The 19,779-nt window shown below is 29.7% G+C and overlaps 1 protein-coding gene across 2 annotated transcripts; it reads left to right on the top strand.

Annotated features, from left to right (window-relative positions):
* The first annotated feature begins 2,834 nt into the window (after positions 1-2,834).
* LOC137831290 (glycerophosphodiester phosphodiesterase GDPDL4-like) lies at positions 2,835-19,107 on the top strand. 2 transcript variants are annotated; one of them, XM_068638905.1, is made up of 9 exons: positions 2,835-3,092; positions 7,281-7,577; positions 10,442-10,551; positions 10,627-11,131; positions 11,981-12,019; positions 12,135-12,419; positions 13,121-13,263; positions 17,383-17,869; positions 18,585-19,107. In XM_068638905.1, the coding sequence occupies exons 1-9, from the start codon at positions 2,969-2,971 to the stop codon at positions 18,881-18,883; spliced, it is 2,289 nt and encodes a 762-aa protein (XP_068495006.1). In that variant the 5' UTR covers positions 2,835-2,968; the 3' UTR covers positions 18,884-19,107. The 2 variants fall into 2 exon arrangements, with proteins under 2 accessions (XP_068495006.1, XP_068495007.1); XM_068638906.1 differs by lacking the exon at positions 12,135-12,419 and having other exon boundaries at positions 2,893-3,092.
* The last annotated feature ends 672 nt before the right edge of the window (positions 19,108-19,779 follow it).

Raw genomic sequence — 19,779 nt, forward strand, 5'->3', positions numbered from 1 at the left:
CACACACACACACATATATATATATATATATATATATATATATATATTATTAATAAATGTTATAATTAGTATATTGTAATTTGTGTTATTACCTAAACCAAATATCAAGTCTCATGTTTAATTTCCATCACGAGATCAATTCATTAAATAATATGAACTATCAATTTATTAATATTTCTTTGCACAGATTTTCTAATAAAATAGCAATCAGTAATTTTACGAACATTTGAGTTTAAATAACTCTTTGATTCTATATTCAATTTGGTATTGGCATGCTAGTGCAACAAAATGCAATATAATTAAAATGTAAAGAAAGTTAACTGTTGATAAATGAATTTAATAATTATTAAAATATTACTTTTATAATTATTATTATCATATAAGTACGTCTTATTACATCATGGATCCACAAATTTTTTAAAATTTCTTATTTATCTTAACTTTATTTCTTCTCATTTTTCATGGTTTCAATTTTGCTTTAAAAAAAAAGTCAAATTCTCCCTCCACGTTGATACATTGTTTTATAAAAAATTATTTTATTTTTTTAATTTTTTTAAATAATCCTAAATAAAGTATAATTTTATATTTTTAAATAACCTTACCTCTCCTCTCGTACTTTTTTTTAACCACGCATTTTCTTTCCAGCCTCAATGCCTTCATTCTTCTTCACCTCTAACGTTAGGAAGAGGAGTTCTATCATTTGATATTTGAGCGTGTGTTAGAAAGTTGATAAGAATTTGTTGCAGTCTACGTTCTCCGTATAGTTATTTTTTTTAGTTTTGTATTTCATTATTATTGTTCACTAGTGTTTTTTTTAAGGATTTTGTGGCTTCTAGATTGTACAATCCAAAATACAATTTTAATTAAGACAGTGTTATAGATTGTCCAGCCTAGTGTACAAAAAAAATGGAGAAAGAAAATAGCAAACGAAAACACAATCATTACCAGTAAAATTATCACAAAACTTACCACAACCACCAATTTTCACCACCAGCCACCATAAGCAATTACCACCACACTCAAAAAAAAGGGTATTGTTGAAATTAAAAAAAAAAAGTATTAAAATGCAAGAGAAAGATATGAAGGTGCAGGAAGAATTTACCAAAAAAAAAAAAGTAAAACATAAACTTATTGTTTCTACTAAAGTTTTTACTTCTTGCATCCTACATTGACCTAAAATGACAAAAATATTTTTTTTTTAATTTTTAAATAGGAGTGAGGATGTAGGTCAAAATGTATTCTGAAATACATTTTTGGATTTGAGTTTCAAAACACTTTTCCATATTTGACTTTCTAGAATAATGATAATATATATATATATATATATATAAATTTCAAATTTGGAATATATTAGTTTTATTCCTCTAAAATTATTAACCAAGATTATCATCAAAATAGTTATATATAATTGGAGATAAATCTATCTTTAAACATATAGGAGTTTGATTCAAGATATTTTGTGTAAAATAAATTTATTATAAAATATTAATGTCTAAATAGATATTCGTATTTTAAATCATTAATTTAAAAAGGTCATTTTCAAAGTAGTATGACTTTTCAAAAGTGTTGCTAAAATTATTTTCTGGTTACTATCAAAAGAAAGGGAAGAATGGGTGGTGAGGAACACAAGAAATTGCCTATGAATATTGAATGTGACTAATGAAATATGTATGTTTGCTCATTTACTTTGCAATATTTGAGATCTTCTCTTGCTCTTCACTCTTAGTCCACACTATTACGATAAGTCTATGTTCATAAACCTTTCTTAAAAAATATTTTTTTTCATACATTAAAATTAATTTATACACAAATTTAAAAAAATATATTTTAATTAACTAACTTATGGGCAAATTAATTTATACACAGATAAAAGAACTTCTATAAATTAATTAACTTATGGACAAATTAGTTTCAATTTATAAAAATTATCTATTTTTTCATTTCTAATATTTATGAAAAAAATTTCCCAAACATATTCTATGTGAATATAGCATGAGATAATTATGCTAATCAAATATGAGATTTTATTAATTTACATATTTTTAATGTATATAACAATCCCTCATAAGAAAATACGGTATAATTTTTTTTGAAATAATTAAAATGTGAAAATAATACTGGCATAATATTTTCAATCATTTAAAGAATAATTAGTGTGAGAGTAAAAAACAGAAAATGTTTGTATATTTTAGTGTAATTGTTTTTTTATAAGGTCCGTAAACAATTTAGTTATTTTTCAATAAAATTCTTGAACTTGTATTTACTTTTTTTGCAGGTCTATTCTATTTAATCTAATAAAAAAAATAGTGTTAAAGATCTAATTAAAAAAATACAAAATTAAAATCCAATAAAAAAATAGTTTTGAGACTTAATTAAAGCTTATCAAATAGTTCAAGACACACATTAACTACAATATAATTTATAAGTCGTGATAGTAATTTTAATTCTTGAATATTTATGATGATAATTAAGAATTTTTTTTATAATTAATAAACTAAAACAATTCTTAAAAATAACATCGTCATCAATAAACTATATTTAATAATAACATATAGAAATTTTCTAACATAAAAATTAGATTTTATTTGTCAGAATACGAAAAAATAAATTTAAAATAAAAAACTACTGTATCTTTTTAAAACTTTTCTTTAATATATTAACATTTAAAAACTAATTTAAAACAATCACAGTGTAAGGAGGAAAGTTACTATTTCTGCTAAATGTAAAGTCAAGTATTCACTTCTATAGGGACAAATACGTTGACGCTGTCGTTTCGCCTTCTCACTTTTTCTTCTATAGGGACAAATACGACTTAGCCGATAGCTAAACGACACACGGCGTGACTTAAACGGTAGTTTAGCCCACTATCATATATAGCCCTCGAGGGTTGTGGTGAGTGGCCAAAACTCTAAGTTTCTTCTCCGCCAAGTATTGCCGGAACTTCACCGGAAACTAAAATTCCGCTGGAATGTGGAAACCACGCTCTCTTCTCCGTTCACTCTTTCTCCTTCATCTTCTTCTTCTTCTTCACTCGGCGCTGCCTCTGGTTTCTGCACAAGTATCCAACGCAACCACTTGGGACACTCTCTCCGGTTCGTCTCTCCTCTTACTCTTCTATCTTTTTTTGGTGTGGATAATGTTGATGAGAAAACAAATCACAAAAATTAATAACAGAGGAATTGTACGAAATTACTGTTACAGAGTCAAACATCCGTTACAATTATAATTGCTCTCAAATATTGTAATTAGCTTAATTTTGGATCTTATTAATATAAGTAAGATATTTATCTAGTTTTTAGGAGTTTACCTTAACCTTATTCTAAACTTATATAATTAACTATGTTTCAGTTGAATATATTTATCTCCCGTATAATGAAAAGAAGAGTGATCTGAGATCAATTCAAATTTACCTTAGCTTGATTTAACGTTCCTTTGGTTCTTCTCCGTGGAGTTCGTGTTAATTCTAAGTTGTTATTAGGAATATTATCCGTGCAATTATTAGATACGAATTTTAATTGAAGTGTGTTGGTGAAAAGGGTGATAAATGAGGCTGAGGATTGATATACTGTATTGTACCGTCTTCTTGTGCCTTGAAAATTATATTGATAAGTTAATTTGATGATATCAGAATTAGAGTGGATGAGGAAGTGAGTATTTTGGAGTGGGAGAATCAACTTGTTGTTATAAATAGTGTTCTTTTTAGTTATATATATATATATATATATATATTTAAATCATCAATAGATTTTTATAATTAATATTTTTTTTAAAGTTATTTTCAGTAGAAATTGAGCAAAACTTAATATACCTTCTGACACACTAAAACATAAAGCATAAATAAGATGACATACATCATTAAAGAAATAACTAAATATCTTCAAAGAACTCCATTTCTTAAAGCTTGATTTGGATATAATTATTAAAATCTCACCAATGACTTTTAATTTTTCAAATATTTTTTTTACATCATCATAAGAATTGTTATGATTTAGATAAGTTTAAAAAGTTTTGCAATGTAACTTTAAATTTTGATTAGAGAATGATATAATTCTTTTAATAGTAAATTAAATTTAAAAAATTTCATCTTGTCTTATATTACTTAAATTAACTTTCAAAATTGGCTAGGGACACTTTTCAATAAATACACATATACATATATACATAGTATGTATAGTATGTTTATTACTGAAGATCATCATTGTCAAGAAAAGATGGGGTGACTAAATAGGCCAGTCCTGACCCCTCATTTGACTGTTAAAAGTGGGGTGAGACAGACTGACCTATCAAGATTGTACGAACTAAAAATAGTAATTCATCCTGTCAAGGACAGACTAGTGGATTGACCCACCACTTTCATATTTTTTTAATTTTTTTTGTTTTAGATATATTTACTTGGTTATAATTGTTGATATCACTTTTTAGAAAATAAAAATACAAGAAAGAACAAACCAAATTTTAATGAAAAAGTTTAATACCTAACAAAATAAAGTAAATATCAATAATACTTCAATTCTATATAAAAATTGATCACAAATTTTTATTCAAAAAATATGAGATCCATCTTTAAAAGTACTAAAAAAAGACGAGTTGGCAGGTCAGCCCGTCCCACCTCACTTGTAGCCCACCAAGTTAATAGGTTAAGTAGACCAGACTAATATGTATTGACGGATTCAAAAAGCTAAGTCGCCCGGTTTAAATGATGGTGGGTTCGCAAACCCAACCCATTTTTACCATCTTAATCTAAAGTAATATTAGTCATAAACATAAACTATTAAGTCATCATCAACCATTTGTATACTAAGCTTATATCTTATATAATTAATTATTATTTTATTTTATATTAGAATTAATTGAGTAAATAATTGATTTAGTATAATAGATATTAACATATTTTTTTTAGTATAATAAAAGAATTATAGTTTTAATAGAAAAATTTTAATTTCATTAATTTTATTTCAATTTGTTAATAATTGAGGTAATTGAATATATGTTTCGTCTTTAATAATTGTTACATGGTTTGGGTTTATTAGAGAAAAAAATAACATAATATAATTAATGATTCTTTAAAATTAATTACATATTAATTTTTTTTAACACATGAAAATTATTAAAAATTAAACCAAACACATATTCAATTATATTAATCATTAAAGTTCTTGTATCAAGAATTTAATTCTTTTCGAACTGTACTAAAACGAAACATGTGAATAATTGTTGGAGTGAACATATTATTTACCATGCATGGTTTAGGTGTGAAAATGATGGTGACACTATAATCATTTTTCATACATAAAGGTGTGAAAAAAATACAAATATTTAAATATAATTTATAATTATGTTAATCTTTATAGATTCGTTTAAAGCTGAAATTCATATTTTATTAATTGAATTTATATTGGATATATTTTTGGATTGAACAAAATGTCTAAGAAAAAATCATAACCGAAAGCGACTATGTGCTAACATGATTCGTCCTTCATTATTTATAGATTAAGAGTAGACTCTTCTCTACCAATTCGAGTTCAAGCTCCCACATCTCTTGATGTATTCATAATTGAGTAACTTATTCATCCCTTTTTTTCCCACATTACCACTACAATACCCATCCTTGATCACTCTCATTAGAAAAAACCACACCACTCTCATCATCTCTCAATCACTAAATCCCCATTACAACTCCACCAGTATATTTTATACCTTCTTAGAACATCTTTAGTACTATATTCCATTTAGGATAAAATATCTTTCAAGATCTCATTCAAAATTTGCTCTAATGATAAATTTCACTTTAAGATCTTAAATAATTTTTTCAAGTTCTACAATGATTTTTTTTTTGTAATGGGGGAGAATTTAAAAAAGTAGTTCTTATAGTAGAAGAACTCATTCTCTATGGTGGAGATCTTTCCTTTTTTCATTCAAAATATTTTAAATGTCAGATCTTAGGTTTAAAATATTTAGATCTTAGGTTTAAAATATTTGTTTGTTGAAAAATTACTATTAAAAATATTTTTATACTCGTGGTAAATAGAGTCCAAAATTGACAATCAATTGCATAAAAGGGTATTGGAACGATTTGATCATCAATATCATCCAAGACCAAAAAGAAAAATTTATCTTTGATATGAGTCCGTCCATTACAAAGCCTTAATTCTTAAACATTACTCAATTTCTTTTCTTCAATACGATCGCATGATTGTACACCATACTACATAACATTTTATCCTTCTTTATATAATAATTCATCCCTTGAATATGTTGCAAAAAAATGAAGAACCACTTTAGTTTGGAAACAAGTTATTATCCTAGCTAAGAATAACATGTTTTCCATATTTTATTCATAAACTATACATAAACAACATATGAAAATGTATATAACCTTTGATGCGACCATTTTAATAAAAAAATATAATAAAAAATTATAATTAAATGATGTAAAAAATATTAAAATAGTAGTATTAGGAGTTGTAAGGGGTGATGAGTGTAGAAAAAAATTGGATTTTATTTTATCATGGTTTTGTGAATAAAACATGAATCATGTATTTGCTTGCCTTCAAACACAAATTCAAATAGTCTTATAGCGTAAAACTCTTTTTCATATCTCCAAGTGAGACAAAGAACTTTCAGGGGTGCCTTGATATTCCATATTTCTTACCAGATTGGTTGTAACTATGATCCTACACTTTCCATGCAAGATTTCATATGTACAAGCCACACTATTTATATTTTTCCCATTCTACTCATCACTACCATGCCTAGTCATTTTGAACATTTGTCAACATTCCTGTGTGGTTATCAACCAACTCCTAACCACTTTAAGCTCCATATGCATCTAGTGTTAATTTCTTTTTCTCAACAATCGAGTTCCATATAGCTTCTTTTTTAGGAATAACCCCTACTGCTATTCTTAAATATGTAAAAGGAAAGATAGAATCTTGCAATTCAAAATACTTGTAATTTTTTTAATCCTCCACAAAAAATTCCTACATCTATTATTGAATAAGCTAACATTAAGGTCTGAAACAACTCGAAACCTTTGATAGCAATTGTGTTACTCAAAGAAGTTTCTCCTAAAAAAATTCTATAAAATGTAAATTGGATAAATTCATTTCAAACTTTCATGACCTATATATCTTGTAGTTGTTATACATGTTTTTTCCAATAACTTCCCCCTAATGGGTTCAATAATCCTTGAAACTTGTGTAATAGATGTTCGCTCTGATAATAAATTGTGATGTGTAGTGTGTGTTGAAGCTAACTTGGAGGAGTTGTTTTTGGTGCAGGAAATCCACCGTTGGTGATAGCACGTGGTGGTTTTTCAGGGATATTTCCTGATTCGAGTGAAAGTGCTTATATTTTTGGTGTAACAGCTAGTTTAAAAAATGTGATAGTATGGTGTGACGTGCAATTAACGAAAGATTCGCAGGGGATCTGCGTCCCAAACGTGAAGCTTGAAAATGCCACTGATATTGCTCAAAATAATAAATATAAAAGTAAGTCTTACCAAGTTAATGGTGTACAAACCGATGGCTATTTTTCTGCGGACTACACCCTAAAGGAGCTACGTTCCAATGTCTTCTGTAAGTTCAACTCATCTTAATGATGCTTTTTATTCTTACACAATATGACCCTTTTTTATATTAGTTTTAATTTTAATGAGCTTATACTTATATGAAACTTTGCTGACGGGCTAAGTGAATTCTAAGTGAATTCTAATTGCAGTTTTAGAACATGTTTAGGGATAATCATCTACTTATATTATACTTAGTTAGGCACGTGTCAGTTGAACCTGTTAGGGATATGATTATTTAACTGAAATGTATGTCAATAGTTGGAGATGAATTCAATTGTTTTTAGTTGATTGAGATGTTTTATTTTTGTATTAGATAGTACATTAGCCCCCTAGAATCAAGTGGATTTACTACAAGAGCCATTGCAAGAATTTTTATTATTTTTTGTCGAGATACTATTTGTCTCAAGTGGTATACTTGTCACCCAGGTTTAAGGAGAGCGAAGTGTTTCAAAGAGTATATAAGGTTTAGGGTGATCAGAGAGAGCACATGTTATGAATGTGAATGGTCTTAAGGTTGTAGTCATTGTGATGAAATGATAAGACAGTTGGGATAGATGTGACGTTCTATTTGCTTCATGCCTTGTTACATCTATAAATAGTTGACCTTGTGGACCATCTAGGCTCTTCCAATTTGATGGGAGGGAGTTTCTATTATACCTTCCATGAAGGGGTGTCAACGAATAGAGGCACGGAAAGCAACATAGAGACCGGTGGTTGGGATTGAGCATTCTGAAAACTGACAACTATTAGAATGTATGTCCAAAACAAGAGAAGGGGTGATTGTTTTCACAAGATTTTCGCAAAGAATGGAAGTAGAGTGAAAAGATTTGTAAAATCAATCAATTGATTTTTCTGTTCAACTGGAATTAATTATCAGATTAATAGTTCTTTATGAAAAATCAACCAGTTGTTTTATCGAAACAACTGACAGTTTAATGCAACAAAAAATAAAGAACATAATTTAAAGTAGTATATGAAAGTAGGCAAAAAGAGATTCATATAGAGAGATTTATACTGGTTCACTCTTAACCAAGAGCTACATCCAGTCCTCAGCTAACCACCGATAATTCACTATGCAATCAAAACTAGATTACAAAACACACAAAAAATGTTGATCTTAAACCCCTTAAGAACACATAACACTTCTTAGCAATACCACCGTTTATAGAAACCCTATCTGAAATGATTTCACACACAATACAACATAAAAGAAAGAGTAAAAGTACACTTGGACTTCACAAAGCAGTAGAACACAAGAATAGAAAACCCACGCAAGCAATGATCCAAAAGCTCTTGATCTTCTATTGAAAACTTGTTTTATAATTTTTTTTTCAATTGATAAAAAAAAATCTTTATATAGACTTTATAAAGATGTTAAAATCGTTTGATCATTAATTGAAATCAGTTAAAATCATTTAAAATCAGTTTGAAATTCATAACAAAATTTTGTTTAAAAAATAGTTGATTGATTTTAAAACAAACTGATTGATTTTTTTTCTGTTAAGGACAACACATAAAACAAAGCTTTTTCAAATTCTTTGAAAAACACTAAGTGCAATTCAATCGGTTGTCATGATAAATCAACTAGATGAAAAAATTGTTGTAGTCACCAGACTTTGAACAAAAGCTGTTTCAACTTATTAAAAGCATGAAACAACTGACTAAAATTAACACGGATTTTAGAAAACACTTCTTTCAAAAGAGATTAAAAATCAAGTGAACTTGGATCAATACTAGATGTAAATTTACAACTCAAAATCTACTAAATAACACACACACACAACAACAGATTCTTCAAGTCTTCAAAGCGGATTTAGAAACATCAAAACACCTTGTTCAAAATCAAACTCTTGCATTTTTTGGACAGTTGGTACATTGGAGCCAATTGAGTCTTTGTTTTCGGTGTCGACCTGCAGAGGTGTGGTCTTCCACCTTCTATCTCATTCTTGTGTTTTTGGATCAAAGGGCATCAATTTCTTCCACATTCTTTCTCTTGAGTGTTTCTATTTCTCTTCGTAACTCCATCATTTCAATATGATCAATCGGGTTATCCTGAGGTTCCTTGTGTTGGCATATGTCATCTATCATGTTTTGCGTGGTCAACATATAGTTTGCTAAGGAGTTTTTTCTGGTCCTACTGCTCATTTATTCCTAGTCTTCATGCTACTTTGTGCCTCAATTTGTGTCTATATCTTGGTCTTAGTCTAGTTTGGTCTCAATTATAAGTCTCGGTCTGGTTTTCTATCAAGTCAATATAATCTTGATGTTCAAAAGTAGACAATGATAATGAATCATTTAAAAATATTTTTACCTAAGGTACCTCCCTATTTACACTAGTTTTAATGTTTTAATGGGCTTATACCTATACAAAGCCTTACTGAAGGCTCAATTGGGTCCTATTTATGATTTTAGAGTGAATTTAAGTATAATATATATGCTTAATCATACTTAATTATTTAGGAAAGACACATGTCCCCATAATAAGATTTATTTAACTAAGATGTATGTCGTAGTTGGAGATGAGATTCGCGATTCTAGATCCTGGATTGTACAAGTTATTTACGTACTCCTATTTGATTATTACAATGAGCATGGGATATGGATTGTGATGATAATAGAAAAACAACTAATCTTTTGATAGATTCATGCCAAAATCTCTTTCTCAATCTTTATAAATGAATTGAAATCTTTAATCTTGTTCTCCAAAACAACTTTCAGGTAGGTCATTGATTTTGAAGCATGTGTAAATTTTACATTAATGATTCGTAATGTCTGACATTTATTCATGTATTAAATGAAATACATACGTACAAATATATATATATATATATATATATATATTAATTGTTGACTATTTTGGTTACTTGACAGTGGTTCAGGGAGATTATTCTCGACCAACCTTAGGTGGAGTATTCGAAATTCTTACGGTGAAAGATGTGGTTAAAACAACATTCCCGCAAGGATTGTGGTTGAACATACAGGTATAATGCATTTCCATTCACGTAGTATTCTAGTTCTACACAAAACTAAACGTTTTTTTTTCAATCTTTTTGCAGCATGATGCATTCTACACTCAACACAATTTGAGTATGAAAAATTTCATACGTTTTGTTTACACAACAGTAAATGTCAGTTACATCTCATCACCTGAAGCTGGTTTCCTCAAAAGTATAAAAACAGACATCAATCCAAAAATAACAAAACTGGTCTTCAGGTTTCTGGGAAAAGAGGAAGTAGATCCATCAACCAAACAGACTTATGGTTCACTATTACAAAATCTAACATTTATCAAGACATTTGCTTCAGGAATTCTTGTTCCCAAAGATTACATATGGCCTGTGGATCCAACAAGTCACTATCTACAACCACATACATCTTTGGTCTCCGATGCGCACAAAGTGGGGCTAGAAGTCTTTGCTTCAACTTTTCAAAATGATATTCCAATCAGCTATAATTATAGCTATGACCCTTTTTTCGAGCACCTGAGTTTCATTGAGAATGGAAACTTTTCTGTTGATGGTGTGTTGTCTGACTTCCCCCTAACGTCATCTGCAGCTATAGGTATGTTATGTCTTACTCATTTTTTGTTAGGATGGCCTTCCGTGTATATAATGCATACAAACTGATTAAATCTTGTCTGTTATTACCATTTCTTCTACTGAGATTTTATTTTTTCATTAGGAAGAAGTTAATGCACCTATGATCCTGTTACTACTATTAGTACTAGGCTTGTGTGCATAACATTTTGATGAATCACCCTAAATGAGTTTATGCAATTTTACTATGTTAATTTTTAAAGTCTTTGATTTTGTATGATTGTAAAATTTTGGGATCAACATTCTAACTTATTGATTTGTAAGCTACTTTATTTTTATTTTAAATCTAGGTAACGGGTAGATAACCTTTCCACGGGGTTGCGACTCAGAAAGTTATATCATAGAATTCTTGATCAAAGAAATGTAACTGGCGGAACTTATATTGACCATCACACATATAGGATATTGTATGCCCAAAATCTTACTCAAAATCTCTTAGGCGACCATTACCAACTCTCTTTTTATGCTAACTTTTAAGCCATGTCCAGTTTAGACTAGGCTTCTTCTTTAGGCAAATTCCAACTATATACTTTCGGCGACCATGTACAAAACATGGTGTTTATTTTCCTAATTGCATTAACCCAAATATAAATATTTTTCCTTTATATTACTTTTCCAAGCTGAAATTTTATGTATCAATTTACTATGCTTATGCTTCTTCTGTAACTAGTGTGCACTTCTGTACTTGATTTTAGTTGCATGTGGATTCTACAAAACTAAACAATTCTAACCTGACTAAGTTCAGAATGCGTATATACATGAGTATAAAGTTTCCCCCTTTAAATGACTATTGATTTTTGTTCTTTTTATGCAGACTGCTTTGTGCACATGGGCCTCAATGCTCCAAAAAAAGGTGTGTTAATATCGTTGCTTTATCCCTGCTTGTTTGATGCGTAACACTTCTACGCTAGTGTAAATTGAAAATTGCATCATTGTTAACCAGATACATTCATTCTATTCATGCTTAGTTAACACTTTGGTCATCTCAAAATATGGAGCAAGTGGAGATTATCCTCCTTGTACCGACTTAGCATATAAAAAGGCTATTTTAGATGGTGTGGATATTCTTGACTGTCCTGTTCAAATGTCAAAGGATGGAATACCATTTTGCTTTAACTCTATTGATCTTATTAAGAGCACAAATGTTGCTAAATCAAGTTTCAGCAACCTAAGCAAATCTATTCCAGAGATCCAAGCTGGTGATGGAATATTTGCATTCGACTTGGCATGGAATGATATAAAAAGCTTGAGTCGTAAGTCAAATGGTCCTTTACTCTTCATTCCGATTATTTATATAATAGACTTATCAAACACTAAATGTTATATACCTCAATTAAGTGAAAGTTCATGTCTAATGAGATATAAATACACAACACACACAATTATTTATATAAGACACTTATCAAACATTGAATGTTATATACCTCAATTAAGTGAAATTTCATGTCTAATGAGATATAAATACAAAACACAAGCAAATCACCTGTTAGGAATAATTGGGACAAAATGAATTTTGACCTTCTCTTCACACGATAACCAATTTTAATTATTGTTATGATTTTGACCTTAAGCCATTGAGTTCAAGTATCTCCTATCATTTGGGACACATCCAATCTAGAGGGATTTCCTCCCCGTTGAATTAGTGTTCGTAGGATCAATTTAAATACTGAAAAAGTAATTCGAAAACACTGATCATAATTGTTTTGGTGTTCTTATGTGTAAAATATATGATTTAAGGTTGGATATGGACCTCAAAGAGGTGCATTGATCCCTGCTCTGACAAATCTCAAGTTATTTGTAACTGCTTGAAAGACTAATGTCATGATTTTTTATTTATTTATTTTTCCCTCAGTGGCTTTTTCTTTTGTATGAATATATTTTACCTATCAATATACAAAAATGTAAAAGCAAATATTTGACGGCAGTATTTTTCGTTTCTTCCTTTTGCTTGCAGTCTCAATGTTGAACCTGTTTAGCGAATTCAATTTGTATAGAAACCCAAAATTCAACGAGAAAGTATCATTGTTAACATTGTCAGAGTTCTTGAACTTCACACAAGGTCATACTTCCCTATTAGGTGTTGTGATCATCATTGAGGTGAGTTCTGTGCATGCCATTATTTCAGTAATTCAGAGTCTTTAATTCGTTTCATTCGCTGTAAATATGTGAACATGCAATATCTTTGGTGAAATGCAGTAATGCACAGTTAACTGTGTAAGCCATATGGTAAACCATAAAAAATCATTTGTCATGATCCGTGAGAGGCATTAATATCATCCTTGTAAAAACTAAGATAACAGTTAGGAGAGAGTCAAACAATTATAGGCAGCATTAGGTAATTACTTCTGAATGTTCTAATGAACTTTGAGAAAAATGAATAGAAAATTATAGAACTAGAACTAGATGTGCCAAGGCATTAAATTAAACTATGAATTGTTTAGTTGTTATAGGCATGTAGTAATCCTTATTACGGAAGAACAATATTTCTTCAGATAAAACAATATCAATACTAAACTAATAAACCAGTTAAATTTTAAAATTGTATTTAGCATGCCATGAAAATTAGGGTACAATTTCGAGTTTGTGTTGATAATTTTGTTGATTGAAATGCTATCTCTAATATGTTTTGCAATACTTACAATGATCAAACATTGATCGACTGTCACGCAAGAAATGTTTGTTTTCCTTCTCCAATTTCTGGGAAAGCTTCCTTTTGACACCATTCTTGCTTTCCTGAACCTTGGGTTTCCATTGATCCAGAGTTGGAAGAGGACAATAAACAAATTTCCTTTACTTTCTGCTATTTCCCAAATTCTGATTGAATTATGAACGGATGATTTCTCTAATACATAACTTGTTATAATTTTTCCTTGTACTATTACATTGAAAAGATTGGACCAATCCACGAAACCCAAAAACATTACAATTTGGTGGCAGTTAGGTACATAAACAGAGTTTCATCGCAAAAACGAGCACGATCGGCGATTAATGTAATAATAATCATTATAATATATACAAACACAGTAAAACAGCAAAAGAAAAAGGAGAATTCGCCGAAAGAGGAAAGTGGATTGCAGAGCATGTGATCAGCGCTTGACAGAGTTGTTAGCATAATGACGATCTCGGAATCGGATCTGGAGTTCTGGACGATGGAGTAACCAATGGAGTTGATCCAGTCCTCCTTCTCCTTCTCGGAATTGGCAATGAAGTACATGGTGTCGGAGCACGTGGAAAGTTCAAATGCGTCCGACTTGTTGAGGATGTCTTCGGCACTTGGCGACGGAGACGACGCCGCGTGGTCGAGAGGCGCGTGAAACAGTGGAGTCCTTGAACCAGAAAAGTTTGCCCTGCTTAAGAAATAATGATCAATTTGATAAAAAGAAGAATAAAAAACGAATTTGTCAAGAAGAGAATGTGAGAACAGTCCCCAAGAATTGACTTCTGGTTGTAAATCCAAGTTACGAAGACTTAATCTTCCGTAATAGTTGTTTTTTCATAATGCAACGAACCTCTTCCATGTGAGAAATCCTACTCAATGGAGCACAGTAGGGTACACAAGAAATTACAGCTTCACGTCATGGAGATGGAGGAAGAAGATGACTCACATGATAGTCCTCCTTGTGATGCGACTAAATTATTGCAAAAAAGGAGCCACAAATCCCAGTCAATGTTGGAGATCCCACATCGACTAGAGATGAGGACATTTCGTTGTATATAAGTGGGTGCAAACCTCACTTTATGAGTTGATTTTATGGGATTGAGTTAGGCTTAAAATCCACTTCTTGACATGATATCAAAGTCATTTCGAATCTATCCTAACGAATATTTTGAGTCTAATTCAGCACACAACTTTTACTGTTCATATGCTCCTCCTTCCTTTGGGGTGTTGCAATTAAGTGATGGGAATTGAAGTGCTCATAACATTGGGCGATAATTTATGGAATTTCGAAAAGGCGACATCTTCTACGTGGCTCAATGGCCCCCAAGATCAAACCTGCACACAAGCAACATTTGAGTAAAGCTTTTATTGAAGGTGTGCATTTATCTATGATGCACATTGGTGCAGAGGAGGAGATGTTGTTGCATTCCTTGACTACACATGTTGCACAAAAGGAGATTCCAACTGAGATCGCGAATCTATTACAAGAATTTGCATATGTTTTTTAAGAACCGCAACAATTACCACCTTTTCGACCAGGCCATGATCATCATATTCCATTGATTTAGGGAGTTAATCCCGTCAACAAAAGGTCTTACACGTATGCAAAAAACCAAAAAGATATTATTGACCAACTTATACATGAATATTTGCAATCAGGAATGATTCAGGAAAGCAGCAACCCTTAAGCCAGCCTCGTGGTTCAAGTGAACAAAAAAGATGGCTCATGGAGACTATGTTTATTATAGAGATTTGAATAAGGGCACCGTCAAGAACAAATTACCCATTCCATTAGTTGATGATTTACTGGACGAATTAGCAGGATCTACTATTTTTTCGAAAATTGATTTATGTGCAGGATATAATGAAGTTCGGATGAATCTCAAAGATGTGTGGAAGACAGCTTTTAGAACACATTCAGGACATTATGAATACCTGGTGATCTCCACTACGTTGCCTTATCAATCTACTATTATCAATCTGGAAAAAAAAAACGAGTCAATATTTTATATTTATTTATAATTCTCAATTTAATGGAACGAAAAAATAAAAGAAAATGAAAGAATGATCAATTTGATAAAGAGGAATAAAAAGCGAACCTGTCAAGAAGAGCGTGTGAGCACTGCCCCAAAACAATGACTTTAAAAGTCTGGTTACGAAAGACAGGATAAACAACAAGCTACCATTGCAAATCTAAGGTACGAAGACTCAATCTTCTGTAATAGTTATGCAACAAACTTCTTCACTGTCTCGCGTTAGAAATCATAGACTCAAAATTTTATTGGGTAAATTTGGAGAAGCTTCAATGTCATATTTGTGATGAGAAAAATAGGTGATATGTGAAGAAGGATGTAATTGAAGTGAAGAAGAATAAGTTGTTTTGCTCCTCGTTCACATCTCCATCCAGATCGCCCATGCGAGGCATTCGAAGATGGTCGTCCACCAAATGCTGTTGACAGAGGTCACAGTCACAGATTGAGTCATCGGTGAAGAAACTGTTGCTGCCATTCATTCATATTTTTTTGCAAAAAAATTATAAGAACCAAATGATAAGAAAGAATAACAACTATGATTTTTAAGAGAGATGAAAATATGGAAAAAAAAGACTTCTTCACGTCATACAAAACATTTAATAAACTGCTCCACATTTAAAATTTAAAATTTAAAATTAATAATTACTTTTGATAGAATATTAATTTAAAAAATAGTTTCTTATTAATTATAAGAATAATTAGTTATTTATTAAATACTTATAAAAAAACAATAGAATAGCTGAAATATCCAAGATAAAATAATAAAATAAATATTAATATAAGAATAAAATTGATAAAGGAAAATTCATCTCTCTATGTATATATATTATAAAAGATAATTTTTTTATTTAATTAACTTTTGTGTTATTTTTAATCAGATGATTATATTCTTTAATAAATAAAAACAATCTTTCTATTTGCTAAAATATATACATTTGTTTAAAACTAATTAAATAGCTTTTTTTTCTTAAAATAACTACTAGATATATTTTCTTAAAATAATTTTCACAAATTATATTTTTCTTAATACAATAAAAATGCTAATATACAAACGGCCAAGTATATGTCTCCGCGTGTATATAAATAAATTAATAAATATATAATGTATAATATTTAAATATGTACATTGAAATATTAATATTATAAATATTAATTTATTATAAAATCATTATTATTTTAATATAATTATATTTATATATTGTATAAATGCATATCAATATTAATATTTTATATGTAATATCAAAATATAGTAATAGTAATATTAATATTATTTTTACATAAAATCTATGTATAGTAATATACAATTTATATCTTAAAGTGTGATTAATGAAAAACATTAACAATATATCTTTTAGAATTAGTAATTTCTTAAAAAAATTGTATTGCATTATAAAATATATAAAAAAAAGTGTATATTAAGTAGTGTATTGCATTAATTATAATTATAGAAAAAGGAAATTTTATATAAAAAGTTGAAACTTGAGTATTTTGTTTTGTAATTATGTTGGTTTCTACTGTTGTCAGAAAGCACCTTATCTTGCAAGGGAACAAAACTTAAGCGTGATTGATGCAGTGAGTGATACTTTGAGCAAAGCAGGTTATGACAAAACAGGGACTCCAAACGTCATGATTCAGTCCAGTGATAGTTCTGTACTACTGAAATTCAAGGAGAAAACAAAGTATGAACTTGTCTACTCGATTCCAGAGATAGTTAGTGATATAGTTGATTCAGCTCTTTCGGATATCAAAACATTTGCTCATTCTGTAGTTGTCGTAAGGGACTCTGTGTACCCGAGAAATGCTTTGTTCTTCGTGACTGGCTCTACAAAAACTGTCTCAAAGTTCAAATCTGTTAATCTCTCTGTTTATGTACAAACATTCCACAATGAGTTTGTATCTCAGGCATGGGATTTCTTGTCAGATGCAACTGTGCAGATCAACACATTTGTTCAGGATGCTGGAATTGATGGTGTCATCACAGGCTTCCCTCAAACAGCCAATAGATACAGAAGTAAGTGCATACAAAACCTTTTATTTATTGTTCTTGTAATTCACTAAAGATGCAATTTTGGCACTATTTGGTTTCCATACTTACTGTTAAATCACTTTAGGCTTTGAAGCACCTTTTACTTCCAATCCTCTTCCATATTTGATGTAGTCAATTATCCTACATAATAACCATATAACAAACAGTTGATTACTGCCAACACAATGTTACATGTTTGTTAAAGTACGTGGTCAGGGTTTCAATCCCTAATGAAAACCATTCATGAAAAAGTCTCACAGTTAAAAATTAACAATAAGTCAATTTTACAAAGTTAAAGTTAAATTTAAAGTTTAATTCTTAATATAATATCAAAATTATTTAGAGTTTATTTTAACGAGAGTATGTTAATCATATCAGCCAACTTACTATTGGGTCCGTATCAAACTGTATATAATATAAAATTTTCGGCATGAGTAGATGTATTAAAGATCTTTTATGGACCGGAGATAAAAACATTTTGTAATATATAAGTTATTTTGTAATATATAAGTTAGTATGAAGTTCAATTTATATACTTGTTTTAGAAAATTGAATTAAACTTAATATCATGTGTTTCCCTGCTTTCAAATTTAGATCTACAAAATCTCTCTTTTATGTGTTCCCCTACTTTCAAATTTAGATATACAATTAAATCTCATATCTGATTAGTGATTATATGATTTTCATGAACCTACTGCAGGGAACAGATGCTTAAATTTGGGTGACAGCACTCCTCCTTACATGAGACCAGTTGAAATAGGTGGGCTTTTTCAACTCGTAGACAAATCTTCCTTACCACCAGCTATGGCTCCAGCCCCTTCCCTGACCGAAGCTGATGTTACAGAACCCCCTTTGGCTCCTTTTTCTAAAATAGCCCCATCTAACTCCATTGATGGAGCTGCACCAGGAGCACAACCACCACAAAATGCACAGGCTAAGGTTGCTGTCTGCTTCTTCATGTCCTCTCTCACAGTCCTTGTAGCCTCTCTTCTAATTTGAGTGGTGCAGGCTTGGTTATTCTAGCTGTAACCCTCTATTTTCACTTTTCTTTTTCTGGGTTAGGTAGAATCAAGCTTTAGGCTTCAACACTGCTTCATAAATCTTGATTTCTTACTTGTACCAGTAAACTATTTCCATCTCAGAAGAAATATTGTGTGATAAGGTTTTGCTGCTGTTGATAACTGTTTCTGGTATGATAAGTAAAGTATTATTCCCATTCTCCATTCTCTTTCTGGTGTAGTAGTAACTATTACATGTACATATTTTGTACATGAAGTATTTTCTAGATGAGCTATTTTTATCTTCTATTGTAAGATATGTACTTACTTTGTCCTTTGCCAAAATCAGCTTAAAGTTGAACAATTTAAATTAAAAGTGTTTGGTGGAACAGAGTTGTTCAAGATAAATAAGAATATAAATAGTTATTGAATTGAATATTAATATTAGGTCATATTTTTAATAATTATACTTTTACATTTTAAATTTTCTAATCTAAAAGTTATAAATTTCGAGTAATAATTTTGTAAGATTTTATATTTCATTGCAATTTTAAATAGTTATGTTTTTAATAAAAATACATATTTTCTTAAAAATAAAATAAATAAATAAATAATTAAAATATATTAATAATTAAGTTTTTCTTCCCTAAATAATATAATTTTATTTGATATTTTTTGAAATAGATAAATAAAATTATTAAAATTAATATAACTGAAGTCGTTTCGTTATAATTAAGTACGATTTCAGTTTAATAAACACTTCTTCAATTTAACATGACAGTACAATTTATCAATTTTAAAATTATTTGTTTTGTTGGAAAAAATAGAATATTGATGGTAAAATATAATTTTCATGGTAGATTATTTTGAAAAGTTAATATGACTAATTTATTTAAA

Source organism: Phaseolus vulgaris, chromosome 6 (assembly GCF_000499845.2).
Source record: "Phaseolus vulgaris cultivar G19833 chromosome 6, P. vulgaris v2.0, whole genome shotgun sequence".
Classification (NCBI taxonomy): domain Eukaryota; kingdom Viridiplantae; phylum Streptophyta; class Magnoliopsida; order Fabales; family Fabaceae; genus Phaseolus; species Phaseolus vulgaris.

Excerpts from the sequence above, each read along its gene's own strand:
- LOC137831290 (XM_068638905.1), top strand. The coding sequence starts at position 2,969 with ATGTGGAAACCACGCTCTCTTCTCCGTTCACTCTTTCTCCTTCATCTT. Across the intron at positions 11,132-11,980 it reads AACGTCATCTGCAGCTATAG|ACTGCTTTGTGCACATGGGC; the intron begins GTATGTTATGTC and ends CTTTTTATGCAG. Across the intron at positions 13,264-17,382 it reads GTGTTGTGATCATCATTGAG|AAAGCACCTTATCTTGCAAG; the intron begins GTGAGTTCTGTG and ends TACTGTTGTCAG.